This window comes from Cebus imitator, unplaced genomic scaffold (genome assembly GCF_001604975.1).
Source record: "Cebus imitator isolate Cc_AM_T3 unplaced genomic scaffold, Cebus_imitator-1.0 Scaffold627, whole genome shotgun sequence".
Lineage (NCBI taxonomy): Eukaryota > Metazoa > Chordata > Mammalia > Primates > Cebidae > Cebus > Cebus imitator.
The window spans coordinates 542,774-561,453 of record NW_016107942.1 but is presented as its reverse complement, the minus strand read 5'-3'; the positions used below and the strand labels follow the sequence as shown (position 1 = coordinate 561,453).

General features: G+C 39.2%; 1 protein-coding gene across 12 annotated transcripts in view; it reads right to left on the bottom strand.

The window, feature by feature from the left end:
- The window catches only part of FAM120B (family with sequence similarity 120B), a 111,982-nt gene that overhangs the window by 85,170 nt on the left and 8,132 nt on the right, over window positions 1–18,680 (bottom strand). For 10 of the 12 annotated variants that reach the window (XR_001821314.2, XM_037734488.1, XM_017517314.2 and 7 more), the window contains exons 2-3: window positions 13,255–14,751; window positions 5,835–6,015 (exon numbers count right to left, since the gene is read on the bottom strand). The exons of 1 other annotated variant lie outside the window; for it this stretch is intronic. Coding sequence is in view for 10 of the 11 variants with exons in the window: in XM_037734488.1 (XP_037590416.1) it covers window positions 5,835–6,015; window positions 13,255–14,730 (1,657 nt within the window). In the remaining variant the exon portion in view is untranslated. The remainder of the gene's footprint in view (window positions 1–5,834; window positions 6,016–13,254; window positions 14,752–18,680) is intronic. One more of the 12 variants, XM_017517315.2, reaches the window with a different exon arrangement.

Genomic DNA, 18,680 nt, shown 5'->3' with positions numbered 1-18,680 from the left:
CTGGAGACAACAGATGCTGGAGAGGATGTGGAGAAATAACATTTTTACACTGTTGGTGGGAGTGTAAATTAGTTCAACCATTGTGGAAGACAGTGTGGCGATTCCTCAAGTACCTAGAAATAGAAATTCCATTTGACCCAGCAATCCCATTACTGGGTATATTCCAAAGGATTATAAATCGTTCTATTATAAGAACACATGCACACAAATATTCATTGCAACACTGTTTACAATAGCAAAGACCTGGAACCAACCCAAATGCCCATCGATGATAGACTGGATAGGGAAAATGTGGCACATTTACACCATGGAATACTATGCAGCCATCAAAAATGATGAGTTCGTGTCCTTTGTAGGGACATGGATGAACCTGGAAACCATCATTCTCAGCAAACTGACACAAGAACGGAAAATCAAACACCACATGTTCTCACTCATAGGCGGGTGTTGAACAATGAGAACACATGGACACAGGGAAGGGGTTATCACACACTGGGGTCTGTAGGGGAGGGACAGTGGGAGTGGGGAGTTGGGGAGGGATAACATGGGGAGAAATGCCAGATATAGGTGATGGGGAGGAAGGCAGCAAACCACATTGCCATGTATGTATATATGCAACAATCCTGCATTTTCTTCAAATGTATCCCAAAACTTAAAATGCAATAAAATATTTTTTTTAAAGAAAGATACTAGACATGAAAATAAGCAAAATATGTGGACCCTGTAGGTGGAAGAGTCAGTAAATGGCCCACAGGAATAGGCAAAGAGATTGAGACAGAAAAAATCTTACAAAAAATGTTCTTTTCTTCCAAATTTGGTAGGAAATATAAACCCATGGATTCAAGAAGTTCAAAATCCCATGAAGGGAGCAGAGTGAACCTTACTCAAAATCCAGCAAACAGGAGAGGAATTGTAAAGACAGCCAGAGGAAAAAAGCACATTACACATGGGGAACAACGATAAAGATGAGCCTTGTCGTCTCAGGAGACACTACACAAGCCAGAAGAAAATATAGTGTCATCCTTAAAGTGCCAAACAAAAAAACTACCTAAAATTGTATATGCAGCAAAACTATACCCTTCAAATAAAGATGAAATACAGTCCTGCCCTGAGTAACGATGATCCAACCAGTGACAGACTGCATACATGTTCCTAGTGACACCTTGATGATCCTGACCCTATGTAATCCTAGACAAATGTGTATGCCTGTGTCTGAATTTTTAACAAAAAAGTTCAAAAAAAATTTTTTTTAAGTATGAACTCAGAAGGTAGAGTTAAAAAGTTTTTCTAATAGAAAAAGGCTTACAGAATGATATAAAGAAAGAAAATATTTTTGTATAGTTGTATAGTATGTTTGTATTTAAGCAAGTTGTTATTATAAGAGTCAAACAGTTAAAAAAAATTTAAAGTTTATAAAGTAAAAAAGTTACAGTAAGTTAATTGATGTTGAGGAAAGAAATAATTTTTATGAATGTAGCATAGCCCTAAGTGCGCAGTGTTTATAAAGCCTACAGCAGTGCACACTCACGTCCTGGCCTTCCCATTCACTCCTGACTCACTCATTGACTCACCAAAGCAGCTTCTAGTCCTGCAAAGTCCATGCATGGCAAGTGGCCTACAAAGGGGCACCATATTTATCTTTTGATACCGTATTTTTACTGCCTTTTCTACGTTTAGGTATGTTTAGATACACGAATACTTCCCATTATGTTACAGCTGCCAACAGTTTTCAGTAGTCTGCATGCTGCAGTGGTTTGTAGCCTGGGGGCAATGGGCTACACCATATGATCTAGGTGTGTAGTGGGCTATACCTTCTAGGCTTCCCACAACAACAAATTGCCTAAGGACATATTTCTTAGGATGTATTCCTGTTGTTAAGTGATACCTATCTGTAAAGACATTCTCAGGGGAAAAAAAAACTCAGAAAACTTAAAACTGTGTACCACAAGAAATGTCAAAGCAAGTTATTTTGATGAAGATGACACTAGATGAAAAACTTGGATCTATGCAAAGATCAAGCACAGGAAACGGTATATATATAAGACTTTTTCTTGTTTCTTAATTTCTGTAAAAGATAATTGATTATTTAAAGTAGGAATTGGCAAACTACAGCTCACGGGTCACATTTTCCTGCTTTTATACAGCCTGAAAGCTAATTGTGTTTTTCATATTTTTTTAATGGTTAGAAAAATGTTTTTAAGAATATTTTTAAAAATATTTTAAATTTTTTTTTTTTTTGAGACGGAGTTTCGCTCTTATTACCCAGGCTGGAGTGCAATGGCGCGATCTCGGCTCACCGCAACCTCCGCCTCCTGGGTTCAGGCAATTCTCCTGCCTCAGCCTCCTGAGTAGCTGGGATTACAGGCACACACCACCATGCCCAGCTAATTTTTTGTATTTTTAGTAGAGACGGGGTTTCACCATGTTGACCAGGATGGTCTCGATCTCTTGACCTCGTGATCCACCCGCCTCGGCCTCCCAAAGTGCTGGGATTACAGGCGTGAGCCACCGCGCCCGGCCAAAAAATTTTTTTTTAATTAGCTGGGTGCACATGCCTGTCATCTCAGTTACCCAAGGGGCTGAGGCTTCAGCCTTGGAGTTGAAGGCCACAGTGAGCTGTGACCACTGCACTCTAGCCTGGGCAACAGGGTGAGACCGTCTCTAAATAAATAAATAAATAAAATTCAAATTTTGTCACATACGAAAATTAAATAAAGGCTTACTGGCACATAGCCACACTCATTCATTTACATATTGTCTATGGCTGCTCTTGCACAACAATAGCAGGATTGGGTAGCTGTGACAGGGACTGTTTGCTGAGGGGGGGGTCCTCAAAACCTGTAATATTTATTACTACCTGACCCCTCACAGAAAAAAAAGTGTGTCAACTCCCAATTTAAACTAAAAAATTTTAAATCATGTTTTATAGGGTTTAAAACATATGCATAATCTCCAAGGGTTACATAATATATGCTGCCATTTATATAACATTTTCAAATGAACAAGAACATAGAGATGAAAAACAGATTAGCAGTTGCCAGAGGGCAGCATCTGGGGGAAGAAAGAATACCAGGACCAAGAAGCACATGGAGGGAGTGGTGACAGGCAGCTCTGCATCTCGACTGTGGTAATGGTTGCAGGATCTTTCACAGACCTACATACCCACACAGATAAATGCATGCATGCAAAAACTGGCACAACAAGTGAAGACGGTCTGCAGTTTAGTTAACATTGTAACTGATGTGAACTTTCTGGCTTTGATAATATACCACACCCATATGTCACCTTTGGAGGAATCTGAGTGAATGTTACATGGGAATCTATGTACTATTCTTGCAACTTCCTGTGAATCTGTAATTATTTCAAATTTAAGAAAATATACATTTGTACAAGACATAAAATAATAGGAAAAATGTTGGGGAGGATGAAAACATACAGTTATAAGGTTTTTATATTATAAGTAACATGATATATTATTTGATAGATGATGTTAAAATATTAAAAGTAATTTCAAAAACCGCAATTACTTTTGCACCAATCTAATAGATACTGTAAACCTAGACCAAACACTTTTGTTTTTTAAAAAAGGTAAATCTAATAATCCAAATGAGTGCATAAAACACAATGCTAAAAATTATTCAACTAATCCAAAAGAAGTACGAAAATGAGAAAATAAGTTGGGAAAAAAAAGAACAAAGAGCAAAATGGAAGACTGAGCACTAATTATGCCAAAAGTTACATTCAGTGTGAACATTGCAATTAAAAGAAAGAGACTATGACATTTGACATGCTGCTTTTAAAAGAGATGTACTTTAGATGTAAAGAAATAGTTTAAAAGCAAAAGGATAGCAAAAAATACCATATCATGCAAACGTTAACAGTAAGAGTACTGAAGTGACTACATTACTATAAAGCAGACAACTTTAGGACAGGCATATCACCATGTTTTTAAAAGTGAACTGTCCTGTTAAAAGGGTCGATTCATTAAGAAACTAAGAGTCCTCAATGCATTTGCACCTAACAACAGAGTTTCAAAACGTCTAAAGCAAAAACTGACAGAACTGAAGGAATAAACAGATAAATAAGAGCTGGAGTTTTTAACCCTTTTCTCTCAGGAACTAAGAACAAGTAGACAGAAAATCAGTAAGACTTGAATAACCTTATTAACACTACTGATATTTATAAAACACTCTACTCAACAACTGCAAAATATACAACACTTTCAAATACAAATGGGATTATAAACTAAGCCAAACAAATAACATAGAATATGCTTGGTTATTATCATCATATATAAATCAGCAAAAACAGCATTTTATTTTCATATCTTAATAATGTAAACTTCATGCAGAAAGCCAAAAATTTGAAGGAGAAAGAAAGAAACTAAAGATCAACTGTGAAGACAAACTCAGTGTGAATGGTTTTTCCTGTTTATGTGGTTATCTAATAAAGTTATCCATATGGTCGTAAATACATTACATAAACAAAGTATGAAATTTAGGTTAGTGAATTTTATGTAGTTTAATCTCATTTAATGAAATAGTCTGAAAATAATTCCAATATTATTAATGTAAAAATGTTTTCATGAGGAAGATCTCTTTTTTCCATCATTAGTCGATGTGCAAACATCCATGTTAAGAAAGAATGTGGGTGGAGAGCCCATAGAAAAGGAAATTTTAAAAATAATTTAAATAATATTTGGCTCCAGAGTTTATTACACAGGTTCTTTATTTCTGTTTGTAAATCAGCTTAAACATCTTTCTTGTGTCTTCTTCTTCAGGTCACAGAGGTGAACTCTTGCAGCATGTATGGGAGAAAGCAATGCACGCTGAGAGTGCTACAAGAATCTAATGAAAACTAGATTTAAATAACCCCACTACCCATGAGCCCCATCATCCAAAAATAATAATGATGACTTTTTCATCAGATGATTCTGTCACCACTTTTAGATTATGTAAATGTTCACTTTCTGGAACAACAGAATAATATTGACATGTTTGGAAACCACAATGTTTAGGCAAATGGACCACAGATACCCTTTCACTGGCATCCTGCTCCTTCTATCTCTTATCCTGTTAATAGTGTGTAGACTATGTTTCTTATCAACACACTCTCAAAACAGACCATAAAGCACCTGTCTAAGATTTCTGTCTAAAAAGAACAAGGCCTTACTTAAATAGAAGGTCACTAAATACATTAAGCATCTCTGGTTTCTAATTTGAAGTGTTCTTCCACACTCCTAATTTCCCCCAAAACTATTTTGAATGGTGAGTTAACTTTCTCCTTAGTGTTAAAATTCCTCTCATTTTCACTGTTTCGCTAAGTACATAATGGAAATATAGATGAGAAAAAAAACATAAATTTCATTACAAAAACTCTAGAGGAAAATTGTACTTAAAAATATGATGTATTAGATTTTGTAAAATTATTTTATAAAAATCACATTTTGAGGGAAGACTAAGTAGACATTGTTTTCTTCTAATAATAGGCATACCCTACACTCCCCTACAGGAGGAAAGAGTTTTCACATTTTTTAAAAAAAGCCTAAATACCTTTTCATATGGTATTTTATAGAAATATTTTATAGAAATAATGCATTCTTCTTTTAATGCATACTGATCAACCGCCTGCTAATTAGATATAGATGTCCCATGGCATTTATACTTAATTTTTTACAGATGTCAGTGTTATCCTCAATCATAGATTTGACAGGGAAACAAAACCCATTTAACTGTCTCCATGTCCTAAAAGACTGCACTGTATTTCATCTGGCCAGTTTCTCAGGATTCAACTCCAAATAGAAGCATTACTAAGAGGGACCAACCAATTCTCACCTTGACAGTTTTCCAATAGGAGTGAGTAAACACGCTGTCTAATGGGTCGGTAAATGAAGGCCTGGCTGGGTAAGGCCTGGTCAAGCTCATCTTCCAAGGTGTTGCTGCACTCAATCTCTCCACTGCTCATGATGTTGTACACCAGGTAGCTTTCTGCTTGGACGTGATGTGCTCTAGCAACCTGTTTGAAATTTAAATACAACTGAATTTCTCCTTGAAAACAAAACAGTAACCTTCAAATAGAAAAAGTCAATGCCTTTCATCATATGCCAGTTTTTTAAGGCCCTCAGAAATGCAGTAATTGACACTCAAATTCATGACATCAAGTTGCCATGTTTTCTTTCCTTCGGACTACCAATTTCTTTTCTTTTCTATTTTAATTTTACTTTAAGCTCTGGGATACATGTGCAGAACTTGCAGGATTGTTACATAGGTATACACATGCCATGGTGGTTTGCTGCCTCCATCCCCCCTTCACCTACATTAGGTATTTCTCCTAATGTTATCTCTCCCTAATCTCCCCATCCCCTGCTAACCCTCCCCTAGCTCTCCACCCCACAACAGACCCCAGTGTGTGATGTTTCCCTCCCTGTGTCCATGTGTTCTCATTGTTCAACACCCACTTACGAGTGAGAACATGCAGTGTTTGGTTTTCTTTTCCTGTGTCAGTTTGCTGAGAATGATGGTTTCCAGATTCAACAAACTTTAAACCAACAAAGATCAAAAGAGACAAAGAAGGGCATTATATAATGGTAAAAGGATCAATGCAACAAGAAGATCTAACGATCCTAAATATGTACGCACCCAATACAGGAGCACCCAGATACATAAAGGAAGTTCTTAACAACCTACAAAGAGACTTAGACTCCCACACAATAATAGTGGGAGACTTAACACTCCACTGTCACTATTAGATCAATGAGACAGAAAATTAACACAGATATCCAGGCCTTGAATGCAGACCTGGACCAAGTGGACCTAATAGACATCTACAGAACTCTCCACCCCAAATCCACAGAATATACATTCTTCTCAGCACCACATCGCACTTACTCTAAAATTGACCACATAATTGGAAGTAAATCACTCCTCAGCAAATGCAAAAGAACAGAAATTATAACAACCAGACTCTCAGACCACAGTGCAATCAAATTAAAACTCAGGATTAAGAACTCACTGAAAACTGCACACTACATGGAAACTGAACAACCTGCTCCTGAATGATTAATGGATAAATAATGAAACGAAGGCAGAAATAAAGATGTTCTTCGAAACCTATGAGAATGAAGACACAACATACCAGAATTTCTGGGACACATTTAAAGCAGTGTCTAGAGGGAAATTTATAGCAATAAACTCCCATATGAAAAGCGAGCAAAGATCTAAAATCGACACCCTATCGTCAAAATTAAAAGAGCTAGAAGAGCAAGATCAAACAAATTCAACAGCTGGCAGAAGACAAGAAATAACCAAGATCAGAGGAGAACTGAAGGAGATAGAGACACAAAAAAACTCTTCAGAAAAAAAATCAATAAATCCAGGAGCCAGTGTTTTGAAAAGATCAACAAAATAGATAGACCACTAGCCAGACTAATAAAAAAGAAAAGAGAGAAGAATCGAATAGCTGTAACAAAAAATGATAAAGGGGATATTACCACCAATTCCACAGAAATACAAACTACTATCAGAGATTACTACAAACAACTATATGCACATAAACCAGTAAAACTAGAAGAAATGGATACATTCCTGGACACTTACATCCTCCCAAGACTAAACCAGGAAGAAGCTGAATCCCTGAATAGACCAATAACAAGGTCTGAAGTAGAGACAGCAATTAATAGCCTACCAACCAAAAAAAGTCCAGGTCCAGACGGGTTCACAGCCATATTCTACCAGACGTACAAAGAGGAACTCGTACCATTCCTTCTGAAATTATTCCAAACAATACAAAAAGAGATAATCTTCCCTAATCCATTTTATGAGACCAACATCATCCTAATACCAAAACCTGGCAGAGATACAACTAAAAAAGAAAATTTCAGGTCAATATCCATGAGGAACATCATGCAAAAATCTTCCATAAAATACTGACAAACCGAAAGCAACAGCACATCAAAAGGCTTATCCCTCATGATCAAGTAGACTTCATCCCCGGGGATGCAAGGCTGGTTCAACATATGCAAATCTCTAACTGTGATCTATCACATAAACAGAACCAAAGACAAAAACCACATGATTATCTCAATAACTGCAGAAAAGGCCTTCAACGAAATTCAACAGCCATTTATGCTAAAAACTCAATAAACTAGGTATCGATGGAATGTATAATAAAAGCTATTTATGACAAACCAACAGCCAATATTGTACTGAATGGGCAAAAACTGGAAGCATTCCTTTTGAAAACTGGCAGTAGCAAGGGTGACCTCTCTCACCACTCCTATTCAACATAGTACAGGAAGTTCTAGCCAGAGCAAAACAGGCAAGAAAAAGAAATAAAGGGTATTCCATTAGGAATAGAGGAAGTCGAATTGTCTCTATTTACAGATGACATGATTGTATATTTAGAAGACCCCATTGTCTCAGCCCAAAATCTCCTTAAGCTGATAAGCAACTTCAACAAACTCTCAGGATATAAAATCAATGTGCAAAAATCATAAGCATTCCTATATACCAATAACAGACAGAGAACCAAATCAAGAGTGAACTCCCATTCACAACTGCTACAAAGAGAATAAAATACCTAGGAATACAACTAACAAAGGAATGTGAAGGACCTCTTCAAGGAGAACTACAAACCACTGCTCAAGGAAATAAGAGAGGACACAAATAGATGGAAAAACATTCCATGCTCATGGTTAGGAAGAATCAGTTATCATGAAAATGGCCATACTGCCCAAAGTAATTTATAGATTCAATGCTATCCCCATCAAACTACCATTGACCTTCTACACAGAACTGGAAAAAACCATCTTAAACTTCATATGGAACCAAAAAAGAGCCTGCACAGCCAGGCAATCCTAAGCAAAAAGAACAAAGATGGGGGCATCATGCTACCTGACTTCAAACTATACTACAAGGCTACAGTAATCAAAATGGCATGATACTGGTACCAAAACAGAGATATAGACCAATGGAACAGAACAAAGGCCTCAGAAGTAAGGCCACACATCTACAACCACCTGATCTTTGAAAAACCAGACAAAAACAGGCAATGGGGAAAAGGATTCCATTTAATAAACAGTGTTGGGAAACCTGGCTGGCCATGTGCGGACTACCAATTTCAAAACTTTCTATTACTCCTCCTCCTTTCTCCAAACGTCTACAGTCTTATCTTCCACAGTATCTCACTGTTGTCTCCTTGATACCCTCCTAGTACCCAGGTGCTCACTACTTCTCACCAGTATTGCTATGAAAGGGTCTTAATCCCCTAGCCCGGTTTCTCCCCTTTCCAACCCATCCTTCACACCACTGCCACACTGTCTTTGAAAACTTTGCTACCCTATTCAAAACATTTGAATGGCTACCACAGATCCTTCACCATAACATTTCAAGGCCCCACTATAAAGCCTCAATCTCCTTTTTCTAGACTTGAACACCATTTCACCCTCATAGAAACTGCCATAATCCAGTCTCAACAGAACACGTGCACTGTTTCTCGAGTACTCAATCCACTTCTACCTTCACTTGTGCCCGTAAGAACTTACCTCACCCATAATGTCTTTCTCTTCCAATCTTTCCCAGCCTCCCACTTCACAATTCTTTTCCCTTTAAGGTTCGCCTCATACTACCCTCCCCTCCTCCCTTAGCCAGGACCAACCTCCAGCTTGCCTTATAAAGCTCATATCCCAGTCCCTGTAGCACAGCTGTCTGGTCTGCCTCCCTTATTAAACTCTAAGCTGCTTAGTGTTAGAAACCATACTGTATTCATGCACTCATTTATTCAGAAATTGTTTATTGAGTGTAAACGATGTGTCAGGCACAGGCACTTCTCCGCTGTAAAGTTAAGACAGTGCTGGCTCATGGTAGGTGATCAGATACAGGATTTAAACTAATTCCACTTTCTCATTAAATAAGTAGTTAAGATCAGAAGGTCTATCACAGTCTAAATATATAGGTTTTACCTTCCTGTGAAGAACATTCTTATTAGTGTGAGATAAATTCATCTAGATTACTAGTCAAAATTTAAATCCAAATAGTCTACTACTAAAGGCATGAAAATGTGATGCTAGCATAACCTGGAATACCAGAACCTCTGAATCCTAAGAGCGTGTGCCTCATTTACTCAAATGGTCATAGTTATGCTGATTCATGACTGGTAGGCTTGAGTCTGAATCTTTCTGTTCCTTACTTTCTTCCTAAAGAAAATGGGTTTAATTAAAAAAAAAAAAAAAAAAAAAAAAAAGTGCCAGGCTCACAGGACTATTGTGAGGATTAAATGAGTCAATGTAAGAAAAGCACTTGTCCCGAGGTCTGGCACAGCTCACTGCCAATGAATGTTTTATAAGATTATTATAAGACTATCTAGCCAAGTGCAGTGGCTCATGCCTGTAATTCCAGCACTTTGGGAGGTCGAGGTGGGAGGATCACTTGAAGTAAGGAGTTCGAGGCCAGCCTGGCAACATGGTGAAAACCCATCTCTACTAAATACAAAACTTAGCTAGACGTGGTGGCGTACACCTGTAATAAACTCTGCCTCCCTATTCAGGAGGCTGAGATGGGAGAATCGCTTGAACACGGGGGGCAGAGGCTATTATGCCACTGCACTCCAACCTGGATGACAGTGAGACCCTAAGAAAGAAAGAAACAAACAAACAAAAACTCAACTGATCTTCCAAAATGCTGACATAGAGAAGACACAGATATATAGCTGTGGTTGTGTGTGTACTCAATGTAACTGCTGTGCCCACAGCATTTTCCCAGGGTGAGTGCGTATGGTTAAAACAAACGTTTGAATTTTAGTTGCCTATTAGATAGGGTTGGAAGATGACATTGCAAAACATTTTTATAGGGAAAATGTAAGGGCGATGTGAGAAACTTCAAAATTGTTTTCAAAGATACAATTAAGTTCAATACATGTGAACAACACTCGACCCACCACTTTGCCAGGGAACTCCCTGTGGGGACTCTCCTTGACCCCACCTTCCCCAACAAAGACTCTTCTACTGCCAAACTCCCTGCAGTCTTTGCCTCCACTCTCAATCCTGTGCTACAGTAACTCCCTGAGGTCACCAAGACCTCCCAATTGTGGACCTAACTGCCTATATCTAGTCCTACTATACTTCTTACCTTTGTAGCATTTGACACTCCTGACCATTTCTTTTCTCATTCTCTTGAAACCTGTCTCCTTGGACTTTTGCGGGAATTAGTCTCTCCTTATTCTCCGTTCTCCTCTGCTCACTCCTGATCTCTCAGTGCACTGTCTCTTAAGTCTCCATCACACATGTTCTTTTACTTCACACATAAAATGGGATGACTTCCAGATGTCTGTCTCCTGTCAGTAACAGAACTTTAGGCCCACATTTCACTAGAACATGTGTTAGAGGTGCCATCTACTCAACTCAAATATAACCCAGTTAATTCTCCCTGTAAAAACTTTTCCTCCTTCTTCCTTAGATAACAACATCTACCATCCCCGGTGCTCAAGGGAACCTCATCTCCACAGCAAGACTTATTTATTAGTTTCACTGCTGAGACCATTTCCTGAATTTCTGTCTTCCTATTTCCACTACCATTTTCCTAATTGTAGCTCTTTTGTATTTTACCTGAGTTTCTGCAATGGCCACTTTAAATCCACTCTCTGCAGTGTAATGTTTCAAAACCCAAAAATCTGATCGCATCAATATACCTGCTAAAAAAAATCGAATGCCTCCTCAATGAGTGTGAAAATCAAGTCCTACGTTATTCCATAATATACCTGATGCCATCTGTGGTCTGACCTAATCTAGCGGAATATGGGTGGGATGTCCTGCATATTAACTCAAACGGGAAGGCCAAGGGAGGGTCCTATCAGCAGGGTGCATACAAGCCAGTGTTTATGAAGACCAGCCTTCACAGACAGACCCCAAGTCCACAGAGGACACGTGCAAGGCCATATACAAATAAGGGATGGCAGCAAGAGCCAGGAGGTGGAAGGGGACCAGATCAAAACAACCACACACAGAGGATCCGGAGGTGGGAGGTGACAATGGTGTTCCAGGAAAGCCCTTGGCTGGTTGGCTGGCATGTTCACATCACTGCTTTCCAGGCCTCACCACACAGCTGCTCAGCTGCTCAGCTGCTGTCCAGGCCTGAGTTTTCCATCAGACTAGGAGCAGGAGCTTCCTTACAGATCTCTGTAGTTGCAACTAGACTGAAAGATGGTGGCGCTCACAGTGCTGGGAATAAGGAAAGGTGTGTGGTTAAGATGGTTGAGTTTGGTTTAGAATTTGTTGAGGTTCCTTTGAGATACTTATGTGGACGCAGATCTCTTCTGTAAAACAAGGATAGGTCTATCTCACAGGGCTGTTGAGAGGATCTAATGAGAAGTTATGTAATACACCTAGCACAGAACTCAAATGTCATGCCTCCCCCCCCAACAAAAATCTTCGCTCTATAATACTTTCAGAACTAAGTCCAAATTCCTCCTGTGGCATTTAATAACCTTCCCAATGTGGCTATGATTGTCTACCTTTTCCCATTTTTTCCTTCTTGCTTCTTCCCGCAAAACCCACTCCAGCCTGACCTTTCACCCTGTGCCCTCAGTGACGCAGATTCAAAACACTACACCTTTAGTACTTCCACAACTCCCACGTCTTAGCCTATTCAATGCATATTTTGGCTACCATTAAGGTCTGGCTCCAGTTCTACCTCTTTGGGGAACTTCTCCCTGTACTTTATTTTTTGAGACGGAGTTTTGCTCATGTTGCCCAGGCTGGAGCACAAGTGGCATGATCTCAGCTCACTGCAACCTCTGCCTTCCAGGTTCAGAAGAATCTCCTGCCTCGGCCTCCCAAGTAGCTGAGATTACAGGTATGTGCCACCACACCTGACTAATTTTTGTATTTTTAGTAGAGATGGCGTTTCACCATGTTGGTCAGGCTGGTCTTGAACTTCTGACCTCAGGTGATTACCTGCCTCGGCCTCCCAAAGTGCTGGGATTACAGGCATGAGCCACCGCAGCCAGCCTTCTCCCTATACTTTAACCCACAATGTTCTCTCTCTCCTATTCTTATGGCACTTTTCTATAATATTCATCTGACAGTATCAAACATTAGTTATGAGTTTTCACACACGTCACACTTCCTAACGAGACTTACAGACTTCTGTTGTGCATCCTCTCGCAGTGCCCAAACACTAAGGCAGTAATGGATCTTCCCTGACAAATCCATCAGTGGATATATTTTCAATCATGGCATATTGGCTGGGCATATTCACATACCTTTAAGATTTCAGTGTCTGAAACCATGGTTACTTGTTGCTTTATTTCAAGCCCCATGTTGGCAGGGTCTTCTTGTTTAATTTCAGGATTTGTACATATAAGCTTAAATTCAGGATCTGTTGCTATAGGTAATTTTTGATTGATTTCAGGGTGTGTACACATGGAATCTTCTTGCTTGGATATAGGATCTGTACATACAGGAACTTCCTGTTTGGATTCATGGCCTGTATACATGATAATTTCTTGCCTAGATTCAGAGTCTGTCCACATTAAAACTTCTTGCCTGGATTCAGGGCCTGTACACATAGGAACTTCTTGCCTGGATTCAGGGTCTGTACACATGGGAACTTCTTGCCTGGATTCAGGGTCTGTACACATGGAAACTTCTTGCCTGGATTCAGGGTCTGTACACATGGGAACTTCTTGCCTGGATTCAGGGTCTGTACACATGGGAACTTCTTGCCTGGATTCAGGGTCTGAACTCATAGATATAACTTGCTTATCCAAAGTTATTACATTTTTGGGCTTTTGGAAAAACCATGGAGATTTCTGTCCTGGTAAAAGATACGATGCCATTCCTTTATAAAAAAGAGCTTTGTTTGGTCCCAGAGGTAACAGCTCTTCTAATTTTTTCTCACCTTGATACAAGTGAAGAACTTTCGATATATGGTCTGACACAGCTAATATAATGTTACCTTTTTTGTCAAAGTTCTCTTTAACAGAGGTGTAGGATGATAAGCATTTGTATCTAAAGCTTTCAAACATGCCCTCTGGGATTATGTCGTTGCCAAGGAGGCAGGCCAAAAGAGGAAGGTCAGCCACACAGAGGCCCAGACTCTCACAGAGCTTCTCTCTGCAGAGCATGATGGTGTCCAGGCTCTCTAGGCAGAGCTCACTAATTGAAAAGTAGGGACAAGTGTCATAAATTAGGTAATCAGTGTCTTCCCCAAGAATCCCAAGACAGTTATGCTGGAGACCATACGAAGCCACCTCATAATCTGCCTCCTGTAAGGAACACAAAGTTTCCTGGCCCAGTGTCTTTAGAGCAAATCGTGTAAACACAGCAAGCCCAGAGGGGATGAAGAACATGTTCCTGCCTGGCTGCTCCTTGTGTGACTTGATGTAATGAAAAATCCTGGATATCTCCCTGTTGTTCTTAAGTCTTCGTTTCACCCATTCATCTCTCTTATCCTGCTCCACCATGCCATCAAAGAAGAATATCAACTTGATCCCAACCGCCGTAAACGTTTTAACAAAACCTCGCAAAGCAGAAAAGTATTCTCGCCACTGGCCACCGCAGATCCAAGAGTCTGGAGTATACCAGTATCTGAGACAACACATGGCATCAACCACAATGGTAGGGGTACATCCAGGATACTTGCTTCGGTGGTGCTCTGCCAGTTCTTTGAAATTTACTACTGTACATATATGTGGGCAAGTACTTCCCACAAATCCTTGCAAGCCTCTCACGCCCATAACTGAACTCTGGGAAAGGATCTGGAAAGAAAAATAAATTAATCAGTAATTATGGCATTATCATTAGACATACAGCACTTTTCAAAGCAAACGCACTGTTTCCAAAAACATTTTTGTCTCCAAGGTAACAGGATATGCTGGTTAGGAGCCTGAAGAGTTCTCAATTCAAGCATATGAGGAACTTTACCTAAGTATAAGTTAATTACTTGAGTTGGACTTGCACAAGGACAAGAGAGTGTAGCAGTCTTTTCACTAAGACAATGTTTGCACTAAGACTATCATTCAAGAGATTTCTTGATAAAATTCAAAAAGAGGTTAAATTTTCAAAGTAGTAGTATTTCTCTTTAGGAACTCAAGTTACTGTTAAAATCTAAAACATAAATTAAAACACACTACATGGATGATTCTCAAGATAATTTGTCTGAGTAAAAGAAGCCAAAGAAAAAGAGTATACACTATGATTCAACTTATATAAAATTCTAGTTCATTAAGAGTTAAGCTAATCTGTAGTGACAGAAAGCAGATCAGTGGTTGTCTGGGATGAGGACAGACAGTGGGGGGAAGGATTACCAAGGGGACACTTCTAGGGGTGACAGATACATTCACCACTTAGTGGTCATGGTTTTACAAGCATATGCGTATGTTAAAACTTACCAAACTGTATACTGTAAACATGTGTCACATATACCTGAATAGAGGTGTTAAGAAAGCCACATAAAATTCACTATGCCAAATGTCGTAATATCTGATATAGTGACTAACTGACTTTGCATAGTAACTCCCATTTGAAAATTTAAAAACAGATACAAAGTAGTTTAAAGTTAGAATTTGGAATCTGGAAAAGGTATGAGCACAATATTGTATATGACATGATAAAAGGGGCTCTTCAAATAGGCAATCATGTGCATCAATGGTTAGAAAAACTCCATGCTGACATATTTATGATTTATGCTTTTTTGACTATAGTTTTCTTTAAGAGTCATGCAGGCTTTATGGCCTTTGATAAAACACAACAAAAAATTCTTAATACGCAAAACAGCAACACAAAACAAATGATGCCTCTCCTAGACAGGCTGAAGGCAGCTGTCATAAGATGACTAAGTCCATGAGTATCTCTCATGTTTAGGGTATTTCCCAGCTACCAGACAGATGTGGGCACTTCTCATATACATACTAACCTTTAGGATGACCCTGACATATAAATATTATCAGCTTTATCTTACAAACGAAGAAACAATAAATACTAGGTTGAGAAAAGGCATCTTCACAGAACTATCTTCTAAGAATTCACTGATTTTTTTTTTTTTTTGGAGACCAGGTCTCACTCTATTGCCTAGCCTGGAGTGCAGTGGTACCCTCACAGTTCACTGCAGCCTCAATCTACAAGGCTCATGCAATCCTCCTGCCTCAGCTGCCACCACACCTGGCTAATTTTTTTTTTTTTTTTTTTTAAGTAAAGACAAGATCTCACTATGCTGTATGGTCCAGGCTGGTCTCAAACTCTTGAGCTTAAGTGATCCTCTTGCTGCAGCCTCCCAGAGTGATAGGATTACAGACATGAGCCACTGTGCCCAGCCAGAATTTACTGATTTTTAATGGTCTCTAGCTCCTAACAGTAGAATATGAGGGTATTCATTTAATAGTCACAATAATGGAATTTTCATTACATAATGAAAATTTGCAAACATTGGGTGAACATAAATAGCACACATTTTATGTTGAAATTTAGAGAAGGCTCGCTCATGAAGTTATTAAATACAATGGGATACATTAATACATATACACCAAATCACTACAGTATTTATTGTTCCTTGGAAAGAGTTTATCTTGGAAACACAGCCAAGATATTTGAGTTTTTAAAGTGGAAACTGGGCTTCATAATGTGACTGTCTCAACTATAACGTGGTTCTACATTTTGAATCCCCGGGCATGGATCCTATGTCCAGGAAGGGTACACTCTTACTACTGAAAAAGGGTATTTTTTTCATTTGTTATTTCAACACAGTAGGCAGGAGACAGGTGTTGGGAAGGGAATACAAGAATACATAAAATGTTGGTCAAAACAGATTTTAAAAGAAGGTTTAGATTTCACCAGCTCTAGACTACTGCTCTATGCCTGGCTTTAAATTAAACAGGTCTTGAACGGTTTGCTGATGATGAGCTGGCCAAAGATAAGCCTCACAAATCTGGAGTGTGACTTGGCTTCTATGCTGCGAGGGAAGGCCTCACTCCTTTCACCGAGCCCTGTCCTGGCTGCTGTGGGCCCAGGAGAGACCCTGGACAGCAAGAAGGAAAAATAAGGAACAGCATTTGAATACAGTCAAAGCAGAGGACTGAACCTGACTGCAAGCCAGGTGCTAAGGTCCACTATATGCCCACTATGGTCAGAAGCCAGCAGCCAGTGGGCTCTCAGGCCAGGCAGCTGCCAGAGTTGCTGGTTAGACTGTTCAAGACACACAGGAAGCCAAGTCACACATGGAGAGAAAGCTGGGAAAGGGAGCCAAACAAATCTTCTTCCTTCACTTCCAGAAAGGCGAAGCCCCATTTGCACAGCGGCTCTTGCCACATTTGGGGCAGCTGCCCCTTCCCTTACCAATAATAAGGGATTTTTATTTCAAGCATTTTCTACTAAAACTGCAACTAACAACAATGAATTGCTCAAAACATTCTCTTTATTTCACAGTAAGTCAGGCTCAGTCCTTGACATTGATTGTATTAAAATGTTTTTCCTTCTTTTCATCCCAGTAGTAAAAAGCTCACTTTTAATTAAACAGTTACTGGTTCTTCCTTTCATACTGCCAATTTCTCACATTTTGAATCATGTGTTACTTCAGGAGTATGATATTAAAATGTGTTCTTTGTCGGATTTACAAAGAAATATTGGGGTAGCGAAGGTTTTGGGAACTTGTGATACTAGAGGATAACTTCTGGTATTTCAGGATCTTCAAAGTGCTAAATATTCACAACATCCACTCATCAATGCAATTAATGAGGTAGGGAATAAAATGTCTGAAAAGATAGAGATTCTGTGGATATTGCTTTAATTTTTTTTTCTTTTTTAAGCCTTTCATTGCTAAAAACATATATGGAGACTTTTCACTTTCTAAAGGTGGTTATTCTAGGATGACTGGGGAAAATATGTGTATATAAAACTCATTCCACCTGCAAATTATATAAGAAATTTTCATTATCTAGGTAATTGTTGTTTAGAAAGAAAACATAAGTTATTTCTCATTAGGGATGAGTCTAACTGCCCCAAACAGGGCCTGGGACCCTTTGGGAATCACACCCATGAAGGTGGGTCTCACCATCCTGTCTTATCCCAGCACCTAGCACAACATCTGCATGGGATAGGCCCAGTATTTGAATGAATAATGAATTAATCCAAGGACAACGTATAAAGAGAAATCAGGAATCAATAAGTTACAGACTTCAATTATGGTCAAAGAAGCAGTGTGAATTAGAATCGCTGTCCTCAAGCAGCTTACAAAGGGTCTGGGAAACAAAGCCATGTCAGTAGCTGCGGCAGGTGGAAGGTACAGCTGGAGGCTGCCTTATTCCCAGGGCTGGCTCATTCTTCTTTGACAGCCAGACCAGTCCTGGGTATTGGGTTACCAGTAAACCAGGAAGTGGAAAGAGGAAAGAGAAATCCAGAAACTCCTTTGGTATAATCTTTCAACTTACAAACACTTGAGGTTAAGAGCGATGTGCTCAGCATAAACAAATGCACACATAGTAAGGACGACTTGTCTAGGGTCACTCTGGACACAGGATGTTGGACTTAACAGACAACCCAAGGAAACTTGCCACACAGACAGCAGCCTCTGCAGGACAACCAATATCTGGCTGCTTTAATCACCTTAACACATCCCCAGCATCCAAACCATGTCAAAGCATAACTGTCAAAAGCTAAAAGATGTTAACTCACACAAGCAGTAATGAGCAAGGGT